At 38.4% G+C, this 26,250-nt stretch overlaps 1 protein-coding gene across 1 annotated transcript in view; it reads right to left on the bottom strand.

Moving 5' to 3' along the window:
- Positions 1 to 26,250, bottom strand: part of LOC122797634 (otoferlin-like) — a 1,687,021-nt gene that overhangs the window by 1,424,726 nt on the left and 236,045 nt on the right. The window contains exon 6 of the mRNA XM_044066178.1: positions 8,908 to 9,094. Coding sequence (XP_043922113.1) covers positions 8,908 to 9,094 — 187 coding nt within the window. The remainder of the gene's footprint in view (positions 1 to 8,907; positions 9,095 to 26,250) is intronic.

Genomic DNA, 26,250 nt, shown 5'->3' with positions numbered 1-26,250 from the left:
GTTGTTGCACATCTGACATTCTGTGTTATTGGAGTTATCTATGCATACTGTTGGACATGTTGTGTAGACTATCACTACCAACATATGTTTTATAAAAGTGACACAACAGCATGTATATGTACTTTTGGCCAGCAGAACCACCTCTCCAAACTCATCTGCCTATGTTGCCAGGCCACATCACATGTGTGACCCACCCTGGGGCCTCCTCATGTACTGGTCCAGCAATACCTTCAGGTGGAACCAACTCAGGGGATATTGCCCCCCCCCCGGGGGCACACACAGACATGATCTTGTCCCCCGAGGTCAGGTCCCGGGTCTGTTCCATAACGGGCTCCACAGACAAATGTGGGATGTGCTACATCACCTTAAGGCACCCAGTACACAGTCACAGGGCCCACATGCTCCTCCTTCTTAGCCTCCAGGCCAGTCACCTTTAGGACATGGACTGCTGTTGTGAGTAGCAGTGGGTGGGAGGCTTGTTCCCATTGTGTCCATATTGGGGCCCATGGGGTGTCCACATCACTGACCACACACACCATCCAGGATGTTTACATACCACATGTGTCACATACCACCCCTGTAGGCTGTCCTCTATATCTACCACCCCTGACCACCTCCACAGCCATACCTGCCATACTTCCCCATATTCCCATTCCATATTTCACAGACAAGGCCAATGTGGTCCCAGAAAGGGATTCACATGTGACATACTCATCCATGTTGGACACACTGACAGCTGTAAATATGTCTTTGTATTGCCATTTGTGCTGTTCCCTCACAGATAGCATGTGCCACTGTGGTGGTACTATAGGGGACATGTATTTACATACATATATGTTTGTGTGTGTGTTTGTATATATGTAGACATTTGCATATAGGTATATATCTATATATGTGTAGATATATATGATGTATATATGTGTTTATATATATGTCTACACATGGGTATCTGTATATTTGTGGACATACATATATATATACATATATATATATATATATATATATATATATATATATATATATATATATACACACACACACACACACATATGCATACCTATATATGGAGTACATTCGGACATCAGGTCCACAATCTCACAACACCTTCCTGCACAGCTGCAGTGTTCTGCCTTGCTACAACACAGACAGGTGCCACACATGGACACAGCCTGACATTAGGGGATATATGTAGAGCCATATGCATTGCACCTATGGCATTCCTGCATGCTACAATACAGGTTAATCTGGGTATCCTGCAAAAGGTAGGCTCTGGAACCCACATGTCCATCATTATGGCATTACTTCCACCACCAGCTATTGGCCACTGTAATATACATGCTTCCCATTACACAACACACACTATGATGGCTTACATCTTATCTGTCAGTGCTGCTCTGCACAGTTGATTGCTATGGCCCACTATCCACAGGGACAGACTCTATTGTCCTTAGCAGTTGTTCAGCTGAACATCATTACAACAACACCTGATGGAACATATAAATCATTCCACATCATCTATCCCATTATTATGGACCAAGTACTACAGTCATTTACATGCATATATACTTCACATACCTGTTGTGTGAATGATGTCTCTTCTGGATATTTTGCTGGATGTTTTTTATTTTGTTTATTTGTTTGTGCCTTTCACGCACTCTCTTTCTCTCTCTCTCTCTCTCTCTCTCTCTCTGTCTCTCTCTCTGTCTCTCTCCAGTAAATGGACTGAGCTGCTTTGAATAGATTGCAGCATGGATTTTGTAGGTGATGCACATGATCAGGTGATGGCCTCTGCACCAGTCAGTGTCCTCCACTTGCTACCTGCATACAGCATGCTGTGTAGTATTTCCAATTACCACTGTCATGACAACCAACTACTATAAATCCCTACATCATGTGGGCATGGTCCCTTTACCTTTCCTGTATGGTGGACATCCTTCCTGTGTGTGGGCAGCAGTGTTACAGAGAGCAGGTAGCAATACATCTTACAAGAGAACCTGCACACTCAGGCCAGCTACATATTTGTAGGAGGTTCCAGAACTACAGACAGAGTGTGGCTAGTGTTGTTGGAAGCATTGTATAGCACCGATGTTACAGGGTATGTGTGTACATACTAGTTTACCTTGGAATGCAGTCTGTCTGCATAGCTCTCAACTGTGGGCCTATCCACTTGATGGCCAGAGGTGTGCCTATTATGTTTTGTCTGTCCACCACACAGGTCTTGTGTCAGATATATCACTGGCAGTGTGTCTGTTGAGTGCTATCAGTACATGGCTACATCCATTTCTGTTTCTAACTTCATATTCCTGACTATGGATATGTTGCAGACTATCCTGTAACACCAGCGACTTGCTTAGTATATGACAACAGTATTTCACATATGGGCCTGTGTTACAGCCTCTGTCCTCCACCTACATGCCAGGCTTTGTACATATCATGTGCTGTCAGAGGTTGTTATGTAGTGGGCTGTGAGTATGTCATGCTGCTATTCCTGCCATCAGTCCACTGCTGTTGTGGCCCCCACACATATTGTGGGGTTGTGTCCATATATGTGTGGGCTTCATCTACACAATAAATGTGTGCCCTTATGCACTCCAGAGGCCAGTGTATGTAACAGTGATATATGGCCCTGTATTATTCAGTCTATGGGGGGGATGCACCATAACTAACCTAGGCTGTTACAACATGTGGGGGTATTAGGGTTAAGATGCCTTAAGGTATCTGGAGGTACATTACCGTACAATTCAACTTGGGTAAATGCAGGCCTACTGCTTCCTGACATACAGACTGTTCTGTTTGTCAGTGTGATTGTGATGGTGTCAGTTATGCATTGTTATGTAATGGATGCATCCCATTGTGTCAACTGAGGTCTTTACCCGCTAGGGATCGTGTACAGAGTGTAGATAGAGGCTGCTGGACTATACATCTGCATTACTTACTGTTTATTGACTGGTATCCTGTGGCCCAGTCTGTCTTTATTATTGTACTACTTGAAGGCCTCGGCCTGCAGAGCAACATATGTAAACCTTTCCAGACTACTGTATTAATATCACTGTTTCACAGTTGCATTACTCTGTTTATATGTATGTCAGAGTCTAAACAGCTATATGACATGGCATATACAACTGTAATAGTACACAAAAAAAGTTTTGCTATGCATGCAAACCTGTGTGTGGTGTTATATCCTTTGACCTCTCTGTGGGTATATGTTGCAGGCAACAACTGTCATTTGTATGGGTGGCTCATACAGTGTCCATTTGGTAAGGTGGCAACTGTAGGCATAGTGGCTCTTCTGTATTGTGTGCACCTTCTACATATGTATCTTGCTATACATATCTCTGTGTGTGTATGTGTAGTTACATATATATATATATCTATATATATGTATATATGCATATATATGTATCAGCATATATGTGTCTGTGTATATGTATCTTAGGAATGTTGATTGCTTTCACATTGTACATTCCCTATGGTAGCCAGACTATACCGCATGATATGTCACTGATACCAGCCTGACATCATACAGGTGGGCTGGAGTACTGTTAACATCTTGTGCCCATTTCGTGTGAGGTCCTGGGTATCGGGGTTGCAACAGTTGGCAGTGTATTGCAGGGCAGACGTGTTTGACTGTGGGGGGGGGGGGATACCTAATCGTAAAGACGTATGTTGTTTGGGCCCCCTCACCCCGTTTAACGGTGCATGTGGACATATATGTTTTTGTTATGTTCTCTTTTATATTTATCGATATATTTCTGCATATACCTATATAGATATATATTTATGCTTACATATATTTATTGCTATATATATATGTATATATATATATATATATATATATATATATATATATATATATATATATATATATATATATATATATATAGACATATGGATGTAGAGATATATATCTACAGATGTATGCATATATATGTATATATGTTTTCATATATATATATATATATATATATGTGTGTGTGTGTGTGTGTGTGTGTGTGTGTGTGTATATATATATATATATGTGTGTGTGTGTGTGTGTGTATATATATATATATATATATATATATATATATATATACATATATATAGATATGTTATATCTAGTTAGATATTAATATATATACATACACACACACACACACACACACACACACACACACACACACACACACACACACACACACACATCTACATGTTCAAATACATTTCCTTGAATGACTGGGCTGGATGATATGTTTCTGAAAACATCAGGGTTACATATATTTGAAATGGATTAGTGGTAAATCACTTTGGCTATGGTGTGTAGCATCCTAGGTTTGAGCCTTGCAAAGGCTGTTTATTTTGTTGCTGGGCAGAACAAGGGCCGTTGGATAAAGAGTGATTAAGGCATGTTTAAGCAGTTATAAGCGGGACTGCGCGGGTTTGCACAGAGTTAAGCAATGCTAACTTCCGATTACAGTTTCTTATACTCAGTTAGCTTCTAAATTGCTTAACCTGTGTAGGCATTGCTTACCACCACACAAACAGGCTTAAACCCGTTTACTACTGCTTAAAAGTGCTTACTCCCACTTACCCCCATACTAATTTCTTTAAAAGAAAAGAAAAAAGGGTTGACAGGAACGGGGTGAAAATGGGGCACAAAGAGGGAAAGACAGCAGGGAATATAGCTAGGGATGTGCAGGAGAGTGTAGGGAAGGTCCATAGCTGCCCATTTCTTCTACAGCAACAGCTGTGCATATACACTGAATTTGGATGTAGATTTGGACACTCAAACCCCTGAGAGAGGGGTGAAGACAACAATAATATGGTGTGATGCCAATTAGACCAGATAACATGTGTCCTGTGAGCACGTGTGCAAAATGGACAGCTATGTATGGGGCGATATTATTTTTTGGGAACAGATTGCCCTTTTTTTTCAGGTGAAATTGGGATGTTGGGGAGGGATAGTAGGTATATTTGGGGAGGTAGGTTGGGTAGGTTAACAGACAAGACAAACAAGATGCATATAGCAGCGGTATATGACACATGTGGGGGATAAACACCTTGATGGGGAGGGGTGTTAGGAAATTGGAAGCCCATGAGCTCCCTAGTGGAAGCAGTGGGACTGAGGTCCCCACCCATGGGCAGTCACCACTGCACCTTCACAGCCCCAAAGGTGGATATGCTGGGGCTGAGTCAGAGAGTCAGGCCGATCCTCTAGTCATGACATGCGGCCCTCAAGCTGGCGTAGCAGATCTCCAAACTGCTGATTGAGCTCGCTACGCACCACAACTAGGACCTGGCGATGGGTGACAGGTTCCTGTCTGCATCCACTCCCGGGGGGGGCGAGCCCCATCCACTGAGGTGGTTCCACCGAAGGTGATGCAGGACCAATGGATGAGGAGGTCCTGGGTTTGGCCCCAGGCATGCTGGTGCACAGTGCCACGGCCAGCTAAGGTAGGACAGGTAGATCCGCTGGGACCCGCATTTGCATACGTGCTATGGTGTTTATGGTTTATCAACATATGTGGGTTAGTAATTGTCAACACATTCCAGGATTAGGTATAACAGCATGCATAGATATTCCCATTCCCACCAGATATGGAACAGTTGCATAGCAAATGGACCACATGCATATATGGGACCACAGTGGTAATAACAACAGCATGCAAGTACATTGATGGCACCATGCCACCAATGTTGGAGTATTTCAACATAGCACATTCATAGAAACAGATTTATATAATTTCAAAACACTTGTAGTCCAGATAATGGCAGGTAGTTCCAGTGTAAAAAACTCTTCTTTATTCAACCACAGACATATAAGCGCTTTCACAGATAACTTCTGCTTCTTCAGATACAAATGCATGCTGTCTACTGTGTAACTTATATATCTTGAACCAACTAATTAAGTCACAATCATCTTAACGAAACATCCTTCATTAAGTAAAAACATTCAGTCCTTCAATGTGTAAACATGATTTAGTTGGTTCAAGGTATATAAGTTACAAAGTAGACAGCATGCATTTGTATCTGAAGAAGCAGAAGTTATCTGTGAAAGCACTTATACATCTGTGGTTGAATAAAGAAGAGTTTTGTTACACTGGAACTACCTGCCACTTTTTGGACTACAAGTGTTTTACATTTAATTTCAGTTTTCCTGGTGGACTGAAGCCTCTAGCAAGGAAGGTGTGGTTTTTTACTTGAGATGTATATAGTTATCAAACAATAGGACATATGTCACAACATTACAGTGGAGTCATCACATACCAGTTGAGGTGGGTATTTAGTGTATTGTTGGAGATATGGTGGGGGGGGAGATGTCAATTAACAACTAGTATATTCCTATAGTTCACATTACTTTCCTAGTCAGTGCTGTTATCTGTACCTTACAAGTATTACTACACTATTCTATTGCCTTAGTTTGGACAGTGATATGGCTGACGACAGCTATATACATGGACTGGTTTTACCTGCAGTATACACCTCTTACCTGGCATACCTGTGGAGGAATTGTTTGTTAACACCAAATGTTTCTACACATACTCCCAGATTCCAGGTTGATGTTGTGCACATAGCTGTCCATCTCTTTCTGCACAGACTCTGGCCATGCCTTGACCACATGCAGGTGAACCGGGACATCTCTAGACTATTGCCCTCTTCAACATTTAGTGACTTACCACACTCTTATACAGGCTTTCCTACACAGTTATATTATGTAGCACAGTGTGGGTGACAGTGATCAGTGATACCTTATTATTCAGAGCAACTGCAACACTCACAATGCCATACAATACCAGAGTAAACAGTACCAGTACAGGGTATCAGGCTTTTATTTCTCAGCACAGTGTTCATATCTGACGTACCTGTGGGAGCAATGTTTGTTAGCACTACCTGAATGTTGCCACACAAAGTACCAGATTTCACATTAGAATTATGCACATACATCTCACTCTGTTACTGTACACACTCTGGTCACAGCTTGTCAACATGGGGGTGTAGATAGGACATACTTGGCTTATTACTCTCATAACAGTTTGGGGAGTTGCTAGAGTGACAGGTTTGTTCTTATAGATGTGTGACAATCAGTTGTATTTCTTGTTTGCTGCCTGTACGTCTGGGATCATCTCACTGATTTCCCAGGGGGACAGAGTGACAGGCAGCAGATATGGGCCAATTTACTGGTTATTCTGGACATATCTGTACAGTTGTGGGGTATGATTCTGTATGCAGACTACAACCACTTCCAGGATTCGAACCATGGCTGTGTGTGCTAAAAATGCAACAGCTCACATCTCAGTTGCGTGTGCTATTCGGATTTTGTTGTCTGTCTTTTCACTGTTTTCTGTCTATGTGTCTCTCAGTTGTACTAAATGACCTCTGGGGATTACACCAGTCATATACAGACATTTCTACACATTTTATTTATGTTGCACAGTGTGGGTAACAGTGCTTAATACAACAGTACTATTAAGTGATTGCAAATCTACATTACCATATGATACCAGAGTAAACACATGCAGTCCAGCAGTTAGACCTTTATTGTCAGGCTATTATGCTTTTATTTACATACAAACTATATGAGACTCTTCCTGCCATATTCCCTGGTGTATGCAGTACTTGCCTTAAACAATACAGGTTTTATACTGGCAATTAACTTACTAATACTTTTAGATTTATTTCCTATGACAGTACATGCAAGAGTATTACTAACCTGCCTCGCATCGCAACCTCTCCAGGCGACATCCATGGGCCTCCTGGTTCGTGACCCACTCACTTGCCACTATGAGGGACATAAGAGGAATATTTAGCCATACCTATCCATAGTATACATGAGCTGGCAATTATTAAACAGGTAGTGGAGTGATACTTACACACAGCTGGGACCACCCCTGCCGTCCTAGCCTCTTGAATGTTAGCATGTGGAGTACTACAATGTACTGTGTATTTTATGTCAATTATTTTGTTTATTTAAATGTTTTAAATTAAGTTTTTACTCAATCAGATGCTATTAGACAGGTCACATGTTAAGAAGATACTATGTAAATAAGGTCTGTTTTTAAATGTATTATTCTGAAGTCCTGTTATTTTTTAGAACAAAAGCTCTTATCTTGTTCGATAACAGGAGGTGGTGGAGTTCTGTATGGCAGTTCTTTAGATTAATGGAGTTCTTGTACTAGTGCTGCAGTGTTTTGTCTTTCATTTTACAACTGAGGTATGCTAGTCCATATGAGAGGGTGGATAAGTGGGGTGCTATTAGCACTTGTTTCACCATTGTTTAGTGCTTCCTGTTTTTTCTCTGCTTAGTATAAACATGAACACATCCATCTTAGCATAAGAGGTGTTGGCAAGTCAGTGGCTGTGGAAAAACACTGAACAATTCCATAAATTGATCTCAGGTGAACAAAGGGCAGCCACCTGTTCTGGGGATTACATAGTCCTGTTTGGGTTTAATGTATTATGCTACTGCCTGCCCTCTCCAAGGCAGAATTACAAGAATTATATACATGAAGAAACATCCAATGGTCCCTGCAGTCCTTCAGACAAGCTAAAACAAGTATCATTACCATTCTGCAATACCTCTAAGAATAAATTCTGCTTTGCATGCAGCATTTCTACATTTCTTGGTAAAGTTCTGTATACTGCTATCACCAGCTCTCTGCAGAGGAAGTAACATGCCAGGTGTCCTTCATGAGCATGCAAAGTAAGGGATACATTTATTTGGAAATTGCATTATACAAACACCACCCGATGCTCTCACGTCTACACCACCAAATGCTCTCATGTCTATGTTTAGAACAGTAGACCACAATTGCAGGGTTTATAAATTACACCTGCTGCAGGGAGATATTAAACCACATAACACTGTGTAAAAGTCACAGTTAAAAGGCAGACACTTTAGCAAAGCACTGTACAGTCTTCCTTTGTTACCTTCTGGTCAGCGTAGGAAATGACAACAGCAGGGTTTATGAGATCTTTTGTATCCTTGGTGAATACTTTCTTCATATTGGAGATCAGCTTGTTCTCAACCATAGACAGTCCTTCAGCTCTGTAGATACAAACTGTAATTTTACCACACCTCTGTTCAGCAGGGTAACTAGAAGGTATCATCAAATTTCTGAGAAGAAAAACAAACACATGAAAACAGAGTTATAGAAAAATCATTTATTTATTTTACCATGACACTGTAGGCCTAAATTAAGAGGTTTAATGGAATAACATTCTGTGTAAATAAATGTGTGCATTGTAGCACTTTTCTTATTTTTTTTATAGGTACGTAAACTAGAATCTTCTGATTGTTAAATGTCATATGTTGGAGCTTAATAAACCCACATTTATAAGTTTATACTCATTTAAATATGCCCACTGTATTCATCCAGTCTGATCTCAGAGCACACCAGCAGCAATAAGAAAGAATGCCTCAGGGATTTATTAACAGCACATATAAGTCACTCTGAAGCTAAAATGATTGGTCAGCTTTGCACAATGAGCAGCATTGCTAACTGAATATGCAAGACTCCAAGCAACCCTACATATCAAGCAATGCCTGCGCTAAGGTGCAGCAAGGCTCAAGCGCACAATATAAACACAAGATGACCATCAGTAAACAGGTGAGTGCAAAGAGCACAACCTGGAATACATAAAAGCAGGGGGAGACCAACAAATAAATAACAGTCACTGCTCTGAAGTGAATCAGGGACAAACCTTATCAGAATGAGGAACAAATCCAGAAATCATTATGGATAATCAGGGATACCTTTTAAAATGTTTGTATTATAATTTGAGATGTTGGGAGTGTAAATCAATATACATTTTCAAATTTGAAAGGCGTATACACCTCTAATTAATGTAATTATTTACTAAAGTAAAATTCACTATCTTTCTTCAAAGGTGATCCATTTTTACAAGAGATTTAGAGGGACAGCGTTAACCTTGAAGTCAAACTGTGGGATGTCCTTGAAAATCCATGACAGAGAAGTATTCTACCAATAGACAAGAAAAACTGATACAGCAAGACATTGCATTCAGTGCAGATCATGGACAAGAAGGAGATTCAGTAACATTGTCAGGTTTATTGGGACATAAAACAGAGGTAGTAAACGTTCCATATGAATCAGTCGTGATGTGTGACCAGACATGCAGGTAACATAAGTGTTCAAATTCCCATGCCTTTATATGTATTGAAATAAATATTGAAGTAACGATACAAGGGTAATGAGAAATGACATGCATAAAATTGTGGAACTGGTGGAACAGTTAAGAAAAATAAGAAGCACCATTGATCATAATTCCCAGGCAAATACTGATAGTGGAAACAACAGTACCAGATGTGGCAACAAAATGCATGTTGGGAAGGGTAGGATTTGAGAAATAAAATAAATAATATATATATATATATATATATATATATATATATATATATATATATATATATATATATATAAATCCCAAATCAGTATGTGGTGCAATGCACAAGGGCCTGCCACAGAAACAGAACTATCACTTTGAACATCATATTAATAGAAGGTTATGCTGCTATACATCACAGAGGCTCCTCACTAAAAGAATACAGAGTGTAAGTAATATGTCCTATGCAGACTGCCTCAAGGCCCTATCCCTGTATTATGTTTCTAACTGGCTTTTGAGGGGAGATCTATGCCTCGCATACAGGGCATTGTCAGGCCCCACTCTGATGGACCTCCTGCATATCCATAAAACAAACAGCTCCAAAATTACCCATTCTAAAGACTTAAACCTTGCCTGTGATATAAATAGGATCTGCTGGAGAGATAGGTATGTATCCCAGAGACTGCCCATCTATGGAACAGGCTCACCATCCTCCCTAACCCAATTCAAGTGCAACTTGGACAATTAGATGGGAAACCAGAAATTCATCCATGGTTTGACACTTATTTCTCTAATGGACATAGATAATCTGTAAATGGTTCATCTCTGAGGCCCGTGATTATACTTATCAGGGGTATCTGAACTTGTCAGAGATTTAGGATGCATAGCTAGGCTTAAAAAGGCCCTTGTGGTCATTATCCTAGTAAACACCTATGAACCTATGACTTGTTTACATCTGCATTTATTGTCCATGTCAGTGCATACTTCATCTGACCTCATTTCTCACACGCACATCATGGCATACTTGAGCTGACCCCTTATTTCTCACACACACACACACACACACACACACACACACACACACACACACACACACACACACACACACACACACACACACACACACTTTTTGTATCATGCTTGTCCTTCCGTAACCCCACCCATCCACCTGGTGCAACTGATAATGACTGTGCCCTGCCCTTTCCACAATTCTTTGTGATTTTAGGATTGCCTGTGCCTGATACACAAAGTGGACAGATAATGCCTGCTTAGTGAAATGTCTGTTTTCATCAAGATGTGTAATGAATTTCACTTTGGCTTAGAATGCATAAGTTTGACACTGTTAGCAGTTGTATTGCTCATACATGTAGTAGTAGTAGTAATGTTAGTAGTAGGAGTAGGAGTAGTACTACAGTATTATTATTTACAATTCACTGCTTGCTCAGTCCCTTGTGCAGATGATGCTGTGATTACCCAACAGGGTGTCTGACATGGGCTACTTATATGTGATGCACAGTAATGAGCCGGCTGACCCTTTTTTTCTTGATAGCGTTGGATTGCAACTCCCTTATTTACATATTGAGTATGTTGCCTTTCCTTTTGTACTTCTGAGGTTTTATAAGGCTATTTGATCATCTAACTAAATGGATGATGGTGACATTGCCCTACACCCTTTGGTTTTGTTTGACATGGGTCTGCTTTGGCTTGATACATAAGTTGTACATATATGTAATGGAAATTCATTTTATACATTTAATAGCTTCATAGTTGGTTTGGTTTGTCTGTGTTGCATATATTACTCACTCAGGTTGCTGCTGACATTCCTGTAAAGTTGATCAATAGTTTGTTTTTACTTGAAATACAGTACACAATGTGAAGATAAGCATTCTTCTCTTCATTACAGGTTCATCACTCACCTCTGTTAATGCTCCAGATAACATTGTTGTCTGGGGTTGCCTACATCTAATGCTCACATTAGCCAGCCAATATATGGGTAAATAAAATATGATAAATTTGCATGTGCCACTCTTACTGTTTCTATGTGGTTAGCTCCTTTTGTTGTTTAATTAAGTGGTAAGTGTGCATTCTGTCTACTGCCTAACAACCAATGACATAGCATATTCTGCATGCCTCTGTCTGTCATGATCATCTCCACCTGCAGATTAATCATCTGATTCCTCATCTGTGTCAGCTGTCCCTGCCTGTGGTGGTGAAAACGGTGCCCCTTGTCCTTCTTTGCCCTGCTGAAACTGTTTCCTGAGTGGGATTTGGAGTAATATGGCACAGACTGGCAGAAGTGATGGGGTCATACTGCAGGGCACCTCAAAATATATCTAGTCACTGAGGAAGACAAAAGCACTCTCTCTGATATTTCTAGTCTGAGTGAGTGCAGTATTGTAACCTTGTTCTGTGAGGTTGTGTGGGTTTCTCATGGGAGTCATGACCCAAGGTTCAAATGCATATACTCCATCCCTCACTAGATGTGCTTGTGGTAAATTGCCCCGAGAAAATGGTAGGTAGAGGTCAGAGGTGTACCATAAATGGGAGTTGTCAAAACTGCCCAGGGTGACCTGCACAAACAGTATAAATGATATTTGGGGCATTACAGACCACCTGACAGTCAATGGAGTGATAACCTATTCTGTTAATGTATCCCTTTCCCAATTCATAGGTTCATAGGTGTTTGCTAGGCTAATGACCACAAGAGCCTTTTTAAACCTAGCTATGCATCCCAAATCTCCGACATGTTCTGGTACCCTTGATAAGTGTAAGCAGGAGCTTGGGAGATGAATCATTTACTAGTAGGGGCTTGAGAGATGAAACATTTACAAGCAGGAACCTGGGAGATGAACATTTTGCAGGCTGCCTGTGTCCATTAAAGACTTAGGTGGCAAACCAGGGATGAATTTCTTGTTCCTCATCCAATTGTCCCAATTACACTTACATTGAGCTAGGGAGGAACTCTGCTTCACATGTATGTGGATCCTGTTCCAGAGAAGGGGTAGTCTCTGGGATACATGCCTGTCTCTCCAGCATGCCCTATTTATATCACAGGCAAGGTTTAAGTTATTAAAATGGGTAAAACTGGTGCTGTTTGTTTTGCGGGTATGCAGGAGATCCATCAGAGTGGGGTCTGACAATGCCTTGTATGCAAGGCATAGATCTCCACTCAACAGTCTGTAGGAGACAGGATACAGGAATAGGGCCTTGAGGCAGTCTGCATATGACATGTTACTTGTGCACTGTATTCTTTTAGTGAGAAACCTCTGTGGATGTTCCAGTTGTTGGATATGCCTGGTTAGGTACATACTAAAGTGGGCATTGTACTCAATGACAGGTCTGATAAATGCAGAATACAGTGGAACAATGACAACCGTGGACCTGAATGGCATACCTTTGCTCATTAGTGGCACAACATAGAAAAATTTCCTCACCACTGTAGAAGCATGATGGTCAAAGGCTAGATTACCATCTATCTGTGTCCCCAAGTCCATGACTACTGAGTCATCTCTTAGGGGTGTGTTGTCAATATGATAGTTCAATCAGTAAAAACAAGCAAAACTCCACAATGTCAAGTGCTTTAATAAAAAAACAAAGCTTTCGGATAAAATATCCTTCTTCAGTGACTTACAAACAAGTGTATTAAACCCAGTATTTTTAAAATACAAAAAAATCCATCACATGACACAGTCAACCTATTAAAGAACAATCAATTAAAATCAACAATTAAGTTTTAAAACCACAGATGTCTAAAAGTATATATGTATATATAGTTAAATATGTAACAAGCATAAATATGCATTATAACCTTCTTGCAGGCTTATTTTATTCTTTGATATTTGGCTTGCAGAATCGGCTTCAATGTAATTTGTTTATTTAAACCTGGATATTTGTCTGCCTCCAAGCGGACAATCCATTCATACACCTTTGTGTCCACTCTGTTCACTATACCGCAACGTCTCACATTCTGATATATAATATATATAACTCTAAAACAAAACTGATATGTATCATCATTTTCTTGAATATGTTGGGCCAGAGAGTTAGTAAGAACTCTCCTATGTATATCTGACTTATGTTCTATAATTCTGTCATGTAGCCTTCTCACAGATTTTCCAACATAGAAGCCTACACATTTTTGACAGGTAGCCAGATATATAATGGAGGAAGTGTTACAGGTAGCAGTGCATTGAAAGACATATTTCTTACCACTAATAGGATGTATAAATTCTGTACTTTGATTGATACTGGAGCAACATGAGCAATTATGACATGGAAAAGTTCCCTTTTTGTTGTGCAACACCTCAAAGATACACATCTGGTGCTAATGAAATATGAAATAGACCGCTTAGGAATATATACTTCCTGTAGTGTACTAAATGTATACACCTTGATGTATACTTATGTAAATTTTTCTGTCAGAATTCCTAATGCTGACATAAATTTAAGATTTGGCACAGTTGAAATCACTTTATATATTATTTACTAGGTCATATAAATATGGAGAGAGTCTTCAAGATTGGAGACATGCCCTTATTAAACCTGTCTTTAAGGGAAAGGGGGATAGAATGAACCCAGAGTCATATAGACCCTTAAGTCTACTTTCATTTTGTGGAAAAATAATGGAGAAGGTAATATTAGATAAGTTAGTGTCAGAATTGGAATGGTTGGGACTTGAAACCATATATCAGAATGCATGTATGTTTTTGTATTTCCTTTAATATAACTGTTGCATTAACTCCTGTGACATCAGGCAAACGCACATCACCAGAACGTGCTTTCCCCTTAACTCTGCTCTCTCTGCCCAGTATATCACCTCTAGCAACTACTGCTTATTCTTGTATACATAATTAATCTAGCGCAGCTCCACTGTGCCATAATTCTGAAAGCACCCATCTGCCAATACTTCCCTTTGCTCCTCCTCTAGCTGGACTATAGATTGTTTTTCTTCTTCCCCTCACAACACCATTTGAGGTCTAACCTGCCCCATTTGCTCTCACTGCACTCGGCCACTCTCTGCTCCCATACCCTACCACCATTCCCACCCACCCCCTCTTTCCTGCCATTTATGCTCTATAAGGCACTCCTCTATTACAACTTCATCCAACCACACTACAGTAGTATCACAACATCATTACTCCACCCCCATGATAGCTCTTCTCACAATCACTCTAACCCTTCCTCCTTGAAAGGAAAAATAACACTAACAAAACCAGTAGCCATACTATCAACCTCAACTGTTACAACCAGTATTAGCTAATACTACACCCCTACCACAGCCCAAACAAGATTAATTATTGCTCAAACATCAGCAATATCTACTTCATCACTTAACATGCCTTACTTAAATATTTCCACACAATCAATACTACTAACAATTCTTGTATTACTTGCACACTTTACTTCTTATCACAACACTCCACCCAGCGCACCTACCCCATCATGCCACCTCTACCACTCACAACACAAAATTTACACAGCTCATCCCCTCTTTCTCCCCATCTATCTCACACATAAACATCTATCCTCATACCCTTAAACTTTTCTTACCCTCCCACCATACCAATATGTGATGCCCCTGCACTGACCCAGTAATCAAAGTGCCTCAATCCTCATCACTGCCAACAGTGGGGGAATGTACACCCTGGGAGGTTGACAAGTACACGCACAGTAAAGTGCGATTTCCCTTAAGAGAACATATAGACCACAGTCAGTCTAGGGTTGGTTTCTCCCTCTTTCTCCAGATCCCCAGTAAGACTCCCCAGTGGCACAGCTATAGGGTTGAGATCTCAGCTGAGTGGCCAAACCAAGACCTCCAGCACCCTCTCTGTCCAACCAGTGATTCATGTCTCTGCCCAAGTAGTTCACACACACACACACACACACACACACACACACACACACACACACACACACACACACACACAGACTTTGAGGAGGTTTGATTTACACACACACACACACACACACACACACACACACACACACACACACACACACACACACACACACACACACACACACACACACACACACACACACACACACACACACACTTGGGAAAGGCTGGCACAGGTTTATTAGCTATGCCCCCTTCTGCCCAGACTACAAGCTAGTTTCCACCACCCTCAGCCACTGCTTATCAGCTACTTTAAGGCCCTTAGCAAAGGGTGTCCATTCTTACTGTGTAATGTTACTATTAATCCAAATGATAGTTTGACCAAGAGCCAGGCTATTATGAGTGGCCTTTACAATGTCACCAAATAGATATGCATGTACTCTCAGAGCTTAAATACATCTCACAAATATCAGCCACAAAGATAAGTTTAAATATATTTAATAATAAATAATAAAAGAACAAGAAAATACTCAGTAAATCACCACAGTAACTTTAGAGTTCAAAGTCACAGGAAATATTTAAAACAACATTGCAGGACAGTCTCAAATAAACACAGAAAACATCTAAACCAATCTTTACTATATTCCTAACTATATCTAAAAGAACTTACTGTACCCTAGTTAACTGATGTACAACAAGGCAAGTGCAGATGTGGTGAGTGGATGTTTCCAGCTGATATTATTAGATCAAAGACAAAATACAAAATGCACAGTTCTTAAATGAGAGTTCTTAAATTAATATCAAATATTACTGCTGGGATAATTGCAGTATGACATCACTTGTCACCTGATTTAAGTTCCCAGGCTCACAAACAACCCCCACTGATGCAGCTGTAGCATTTAGCATCTATCTGTGATAACACAGACTGTAGATGTTTGCAGATCTTGGAAGTTATAAAACAATAAAACACTTGTACATCTCCCACCTAGTAATTATCTCTCTTTCAAGGCAACATAGAGAGTCCCCTAGTGTAGACATCCTGTCTGTCTCCTGTTGACTGAAATTGAAAGATAAAATCTCTTGTTTATGGCCCAGCAATAAACTACTTCAATCTCAACTATTCTTAAGTTTTACAAGTTAATCTCCTGTTAAAATACATACATCTAAACAATTACAATAGTGTATAAAAATATCTCTTCAGCACACGTGTATACAATATGACATACAGTTTTAATGCATTTGTAAAACAGTCATATGAATCATATCGCTATTCACAAATGACACATAACCATTTACAAAATTCCAGATAGCTGGGCTGGCAGTAGCTCCTTTTGTTACATTTCTGTATCAATCATATTAATATTCATAAATGCCATCCAATTATTTACAAAATTCCAGATAGCTGGACTGGCAGTATTTCCTTTTGTGACACAATAAACTAGCCATAAAATATGACAAGTACATAACTAACCTCATAAGAACTAAACTGGACATTGCAGCCAGACTATCTCTCAATGGAGACATACATCCTAATCCCTGCCCATCTGATAACATTCTCTACCTTCCTAATCGCAATCTATGTCATAATACATTCTAACTTCCAAGAAAAGCTAATGACCTGCTTATTCTAAATATGAATGTCAGAAGCATTAGCAAAAAAATCCATGACCTCCATGCTTATCTTTCATTATATTCTCCTGACTTTGTATTATTAACTGAAACCTGGCTGAAACATCACATCTTCAATAATGAAATTTTAGCACCAGGATATAACATACCACATAATGATTGCACATCAAAAAAGGAAGAGATGTGGCTTTACTATTTAAAAAACAACTAACTGTAGAAAACTTGAATTTACACACACCTGCCTTAGGCAATGCAGAAACTATATTTGCAAAACTAAAAATTAACCCCAGAAAAAGTGTCAATATTATCGGCTGCTACATACCACCCAGTAACAACATACCCATCCTGGAGACCCTACTTGACTGGGCCTCCAAGTTCCTCCTGCTAGAAACCATCATCTTGGGGGACTTCAACATTGACTGGTCAACATGTAACTCCAGTTGTCCCACCAATTTCAGCAACCTCCATGGGTTTACTCAGCTCATCTATTCTCCCACAAGAATTAACAAATCCTCCAAGACAGTCAATACTTCACTGGATTCTCACAAACACACTTACACTTATCTGTCAATCTGGATGCCTCCCTGACAGTATGAGCAACTACTTATCTACATTTGCAATAAGACATCGAACAAATCAGGAAAAGCCCACCAGCTACCAAGTGATACGGAACAAGAAAAGCTTCAATCCATCTAACTTTATTAATGCACTAAAAGGATGCAACTGGACTCCTCTCAAGAATTTTAACCTTAACAAAGCTGTTCAGCACTTCAACTCTACCTTTTTAGGTATCTTAAACTCCCAAGCCCCTCCCAGAAAAATCAGAGTCAAAGAGACCAGATCTCAGCTGAAATCGAGAGATAAAGCCTGGGGTCACTGGCACAAAACTGAATCCCAGAAAACAAGCAAGCATATCTTGAATACCATAACAAGTCTAAGAAATGTGTCAAAATAGACAAAATCAACTACTACATAAGATACAAACAAAATATCAAAATAACCCCAAAATATTCCGATCACCCATTAACATTCTTCTTCCTGGAAAATCAGCTTCAACCCCTCCAGCCATAACAGATACCTCACTCAGTGTTGCCACTTATTTCAATAAATTCTTCACTGAATCCATTTGTGCATTAGCTAACTCTCAAAGCCATCAATCCCCAAACCAACTGCCCAATTATCATATTAAAAACAATGGCTTTACCTTCCATCCTGTCTCTACTGATAGAATTAAGAAGCGTCTTAGGAAACTAAAACCTACCACCTTAGCTGCTGATAAACTCCCAGTTGAATATTTCAGAATAGCTGCTGATGCCATTGCATACCCTGTATCCATTCTTATCAACTGTTCGATATCCAAAATTCTAGTCCCTGAAATCTGAAAAATCTCTCACATTATCCCACTCGAAGAAAAACTGCCAGGAACCACCACGATAAGCAAAGATCCAATTTTATTTTTAAAACAAACAAGCGCTTTCACGCATACATATGCGCTTCATCAGGTTATAACTTACACATAAAAGACGCCCATTTTTATAGTAAAACCAACCATCAATTTAGCAAAACAATTATCAATTTATCAATTAATTAAAACATAATTGCTGAGATGGGAACACCCATCATTTGTATTACTTCCATCAGCAAGTCTAATGCAAAAGTTACAAATGCACTGAAAACGTTTGACATAACTTAAAACAATTATATATATACAAAAATTATCATAGCATATAAAAACAATGATATTTAGCTAAGAGACAATTTCTTTGCATCCTGTGGAGCGCATCAAATCCACATTAAGCAGAAATGCATGAATTAAATAATATGTGTTGTACTGTTTTAAATAAACTAAGCTAATCTTACTATCGTGGATGAACCAAAGCAGTTATTAATCATCCCATTTCTTAGTTGCGTAATCAATTGATTCTGTGAAAGTCAAGCAACATTGGGAATAGCAGCATATAGGAGACATAGCGTATGACTAAAAACATAACTTATGTTTCACTCAACTCTTAGTATAGCGCATGCTGTAAAAGGTTAATGCGCTTCTAAGATCGTAGTCATATAACAACCTATCTATTCTTTAACAAATATTCATCTCAATAAATGCTATCTTAGCATAATGAAGCAATAAAGAACAAACATTTCGTAAACCCAAGAGATATAATAAATGTAAATATATATTCCTATATTGTCTATGCTGAACATACCCACATAATAAAACCAAACCATGGAACATCATTCTAAATACATATATTTATATTACATAATTCCTTCATTAAATCTTACTCTAACATGAAGATGGAAAAAACGCTGTTGCGACTAATAAAATAAGGATAGCATCTTTATAAATGTCTTCAAGCGTATATAAATGAATGAATAAAATAGAAGCCAAATAAATGAAAGAGCGCCACTCTTGCACTAATATAAGGGATTGCATACCCAAACAAAACATATAGTATAAAAAACTCAAAACTCAGAACTCTAAGCTGACGCTCCAAATATATATTGTGTAAAATGTTGTAGTGATCAGGAGCACGATCACCAACAGATCTCAGTGATACTGGGTAGATGTCAGCATGTAATGTTTCTCCAGTATTCAGCCACAATCAATAGGACTCATGTCAACTAGGAAAAACTTGTTAGAGGGCGTGCTCATCATGTTTATGAGCAAAACCATAGCATAAAAGTATCGGTATTTGACGCAATTAAGCATCAACGAAGCCAAAAGGCATCCCATGGACTATATAATGTGAGTAATCAAGATTATGGTAAAAACCAGTGCATACAAATCAAACAATAAACAAATATTATAAATAAAAATAATGTCTGTGTGACGAAGGAGAGGATAGTCACTTTCCGACAAAACAGGCGAAGGAGCAGAAAGCCCAAGCTTCCAGACTACACTCCAAATACACATTATACAGAGTGTTATAATAACCAAGAACATAAATATAAATATTAATGGTCCCTGACGGGTCTGGATAAATATCAAAAAATGATATTTCTTGAGTATTCGGCCACAGCTAGTGAATATCATAACAACAAGCAAAACTTGTCAAAATACATAATCACTAGCTATGAATGAGGCCACGGCATAGAGGCATTAACATTTAGACATAGTTGAACACTACAAAACCACGTGAGGACCCATAGGCTGTATATGTTCAAAAAATATATATATATCTAATGGGGGCATTATTCTAGCCCTAAAACAATAGTGCTATGTTAGCACCAATATCTCTTATATAAGATTAATATTATGTTAGTATTGTCATATCAGATATGGATGTATATTTGGAAAAATCTTCATTCTAGAACTTACATGTTTAATATGTAGTTATAAATCAAAATATGATATAGAGACATGAATCTAATATAAGTCTAAGTAAATATAATATCCCACTCCACAAAGGGGGTAACTCCAAGAAGTTAACCAACTATCAGCCAATAGCAATACTCTCATTTCTGTCTAAAATACTTGAGAGGTGTATACATACACAAATTATGGAATATCTCAACACCCACAACCTTCTCACAAACACTCAACATGGCTTCAGGCCCTATCACAGCACCACAGCAGCACTCATGTCACTCTGTCATACAGTAAACAACCACCAAAATAATGGCAACTATGTCTCTGCTCTCTTTCCTGGACCTGTCTAAGGCATTTGATATTGCTAACCACGACAAATTAATTAACTCCCTCATGGAACTAAATCTTAGCAAACCCACCATTACCTGGTTTCAAAGTTACTTAACAGATAGGAAACAAGCAGTACAGTGGAGAAAGAACTCTCTCCTTTATTACCAGTCAGAGTGGGTGTTCCTCAAGGCTCCAGCCTTGGTCCTTTATTTTTCTCTGTCTTCACTAACAACCTCCATACCTCTACTCAACATACCTCAGTCATCCAATATGGTGGTGACGCAACACTAATCTGTGCCTCTCCTTCCCTCCAAGAACTGCAACTACAAACACAGACCTCCTTCCTTTCTGTAGAAGAATGGCGTTCCAACTCTCAACTATTATTAAACCCTAATAAAACCAAACTTCTCATTTTCTAACCTACTATTTACTCCACTCCCATTCCCACATTTCCTATAATTTCTAACAATAAAACAACTATCTCTCCTGTAACTCATACCAAACTTTTAGGAGTTGAAATAGACTGCAACATGAAATTTGACACTCACATCTCACTCACCATAAAGAAAATACATAAATAATTGGGGGGGGGGGGCTATATAGAAATAAACCATTCCTCACTAACAGCACCAGTGTTAAAACTGCACAAACACATCTCATCTCTTCACTTCTATATGCTTCCCCCAGCCTTACCAATCTTAGAAAAACAGATATTACTAGACTTGATGCCTGCTATAACAAAATTGTTAAGTTCACCACCAATAGCCCACATCATTCCCACCACTGCTCAGCCCTTAAATAACTCAACTGGCTTGAACTTCCCCATCTTTTCCTTTACAGCCAGCTTATATTAGCTCATAAAATTAGTTACCACCCTGACAAACCCCTGTACTGCAAAACCTAATACATCCTTACTCCAGTACCAGGGTACTATGCTCCAACAACAAACCTCTCCTTCAAGTCACTAAAACCAACACCTCTGCAGGAGCTTCCCTCTATTCAAATTTTATAGCCAAAAAATTGAATATTTTGCCCACTAATATATCTGCCACTACATCCTTAGCTCAGTTTAAGAAATCTCTAAAAACACACCTACAGGCTAATTGGATCTGTAACTGTGACTCTCCTGGCTAGTCTAACTTCCTCTCCTTCCTGCTCACCCAGAGTAAAGACCCCTACTATATGTACTGGCATGGACCTCTCTTTATCTAGCAAGTCTCAGTCCTCATACCTCTCTCTTCCTCTCAACAGTTACTGCATATTCTTAGTATAGACACCTGGTGTCTTTATACAATTATATTATTACTTTATACAATTATAATACTACATCATGCTGAATGTTATTTGATTGCTCAGTTTAAGGAGTTTCATTCTTGCAACTGAATAGTGTACCACTTCTCGATCCAAATTTTAGTTGGTGTATACTTTCAAGTATTATTATCCTAGTTTTATTCTATGTAATAAGTATAGTGTTCTTAGTCTGTACCTGTTTAATGTACTACAATAATTTGTGTTATATGTGGAGCTTTTCTCCCTAGGCCTCTGCTGAAAAAGGATTGGTGTCCAGATGGACTTTCCTGGTAACCAAATGTAAAATAAATAAATAAATAAAATGTATTGAAAATAGATGTATTACCACCTGTAACATGATGTTCTATAACTATGTAATAACAACTATGAATTAAAATTTGTGCTGTGATGTAATTTAGATAAATTTAACTTCACCATTTGATAGGGTCATACACAAAACACTGATCAACAAATTAGAACAACTAGGTATCGATGTACTCTTGATAAGATGAATAGCTGCATGGCTTACAAATAGGACATGGCAAGTATCATACTGCAACTGAACAGGCGAAATCCTTGGTTACAGTCAGGGTGTCCTACAGGGCTCTGTATTAGGCCCATACCTGTTTAGACTGTATCTTTCTGATCTATCATTTCATCTGAGGTATTCTATAGTCTGTATGCAGATGACTTGAAGTTAGGTAAATTGATTACATGTGTTACAGACAAGGGATATTTACAAAATAACTTGACTAAATTGAACATTTGGGCACAGGAGAATAATATTCTTTTAAATACATCAAAAAGTAAGCATATGAGATTGGGAGACATAAATCTAAAGTCAAATATTTACTACAGCACACAGTGATTGAAACTGTAGAGTTCCTTAAGGACCTGGGTATATGGGTAAATCCAACTTTGAGTTTTTCAAATCATATCAACAAGTTGGTTAATGATAATTATAGCATTATAGGTTGTATACAATATTGATAAAGTCTAGAAAATCAGAAAAGATGAAGTTATTGTTTGTTATTTACATTAGACTCAAACTTGAGTATGGAATAAAAATAAATTTGACACTCACATCTCACTCACCATAAAGAAAATACATAAATAATTGGGGGGGGGGCTATATAGAAATAAACCATTCCTCACTAACAGCACCAGTGTTAAAACTGCACAAACACATCTCATCTCTTCACTTCTATATGCTTCCCCCAGCCTTACCAATCTTAGAAAAACAGATATTACTAGACTTGATGCCTGCTATAACAAAATTGTTAAGTTCACCACCAATAGCCCACATCATTCCCACCACTGCTCAGCCCTTAAACAACTCAACTGGCTTGAACTTCCCCATCTTTTCCTTTACAGCCAGCTTATATTAGCTCATAAAATTAGTTACCACCCTGACAAAACCCCTGTACTGCAAAACCTAATACATCCTTACTCCAGTACCAGGGTACTATGCTCCAACAACAAACCTCTCCTTCAAGTCACTAAAACCAACACCTCTGCAGGAGCTTCCCTCTATTCAAATTTTATAGCCAAAAAAATTAATATTTTGCCCACTAATATATCTGTCACTACATCCTTAGCTCAGTTTAAGAAATCTCTAAAAACACACCTACAGGCTAATTGGATCTGTAACTGTGACTCTCCTGGCTAGTCTAACTTCCTCTCCTTCCTGCTCACCCAGAGTAAAGACCCCTACTATATGTACTGGCATGGACCTCTCTTTATCTAGCAAGTCTCAGTCCTCATACCTCTCTCTTCCTCTCAACAGTTACTGCATATTCTTAGTATAGACACCTGGTGTCTTTATACAATTATATTATTACTTTATACAATTATAATACTACATCATGCTGAATGTTATTTGATTGCTCAGTTTAAGGAGTTTCATTCTTGCAACTGAATAGTGTACCACTTCTCGATCCAAATTTTAGTTGGTGTATACTTTCAAGTATTATTATCCTAGTTTTATTCTATGTAATAAGTATAGTGTTCTTAGTCTGTACCTGTTTAATGTACTACAATAATTTGTGTTATATGTGGAGCTTTTCTCCCTAGGCCTCTGCTGAAAAAGGATTGGTGTCCAGATGGACTTTCCTGGTAACCAAATGTAAAATAAATAAATAAATAAAATGTATTGAAAATAGATGTATTACCACCTGTAACATGATGTTCTATAACTATGTAATAACAACTATGAATTAAAATTTGTGCTGTGATGTAATTTAGATAAATTTAACTTCACCATTTGATAGGGTCATACACAAAACACTGATCAACAAATTAGAACAACTAGGTATCGATGTACTCTTGATAAGATGAATAGCTGCATGGCTTACAAATAGGACATGGCAAGTATCATATTGCAACTGAACAGGCGAAATCCTTGGTTACAGTCAGGGTGTCCTACAGGGCTCTGTATTAGGCCCATACCTGTTTAGACTGTATCTTTCTGATCTATCATTTCATCTGAGGTATTCTATAGTCTGTATGCAGATGACTTGAAGTTAGGTAAATTGATTACATGTGTTACAGACAAGGGATATTTACAAAATAACTTGACTAAATTGAACATTTGGGCACAGGAGAATAATATTCTTTTAAATACGTCAAAAAGTAAGCATATGAGATTGGGAGACATAAATCTAAAGTCAAATATTTACTACAGCACACAGTGATTGAAACTGTAGAGTTCCTTAAGGACCTGGGTATATGGGTAAATCCAACTTTGAGTTTTTCAAATCATATCAACAAGTTGGTTAATGATAATTATAGCATTATAGGTTGTATACAATATTTATAAAGTCTAGAAAATTAGAAAAGATGAAGTTATTGTTTGTTAGTTACATTAGACTCAAACTTGAGTATGGAATACCAATATGGATACCTTATGAGGAAACAAGCATGAGCAAACTGGAAAGAGTACAGTGGAAATATACCAAGGGAATCCATGTATGTCAACATTTAAGTTATTATGAGCGACTTCAATATCTGAATTTGTACAGTGTCTTATATACATATTTAAGAGGAGACCTTACACAAGTATATAGGGCATTTAAAGACAACTACCTCTGGGAATGCTTGTGGTTATCAAAATGTAGTAGAGACTCATCAGACAGCTTATGTAGAAGATTCTATAGGAATAAGAAGTGTATTAATTGGTTCTCTGAAAGATCAGCTGATGCATGGAATAGATTACCAAATTACTTCAAAGCAAGCACTAGTTTAGATATTTTTAAGAACAGCCTGGACACTTATTCTGGGAACAAGTGTTTTGGTATATTTGCAGGCTAGAAGGACATTAGTATCCCTGCTTGAAATAGTTGTATGTGTGAATGCATGTATGAATTGTTAGCAGAAGCCCAGTATAATCATATGTATATCTTTTAATAAGTTTTCTGTCAGCAATTTTATAAAACTTTTTGGGAAGTATTCAACAGTTTTAGTCATTCTTTTTCCATGCATTTCTTTAGAATACCTCATCGAGCTAAGGACTTTAACAATTTTTTGTAGCACACTCATTGTTATGTTCCAGTTATTACAAATGCAGTTTCAAACATTATGGAGGCCAATGCCAATACTAACTTGTTAAGATAATGTTTTACTTTTTGTAGTCAGTGAAAATCAAACCAAACTGATTTTATTTTCTCTGTGACATACATATTCCTTTGTTAATATGAACTGAACATCTGAGTACAGATTTTAACACCCAGTTCAGCAACATTTCCCA

This window comes from Protopterus annectens, chromosome 3.part1, assembly GCF_019279795.1.
Source record: "Protopterus annectens isolate FY-2018-M chromosome 3.part1, PAN1.0, whole genome shotgun sequence".
Classification (NCBI taxonomy): Eukaryota; Metazoa; Chordata; order Ceratodontiformes; family Protopteridae; genus Protopterus; species Protopterus annectens.
This window is presented reverse-complemented; position numbering and strand designations above follow the sequence as displayed.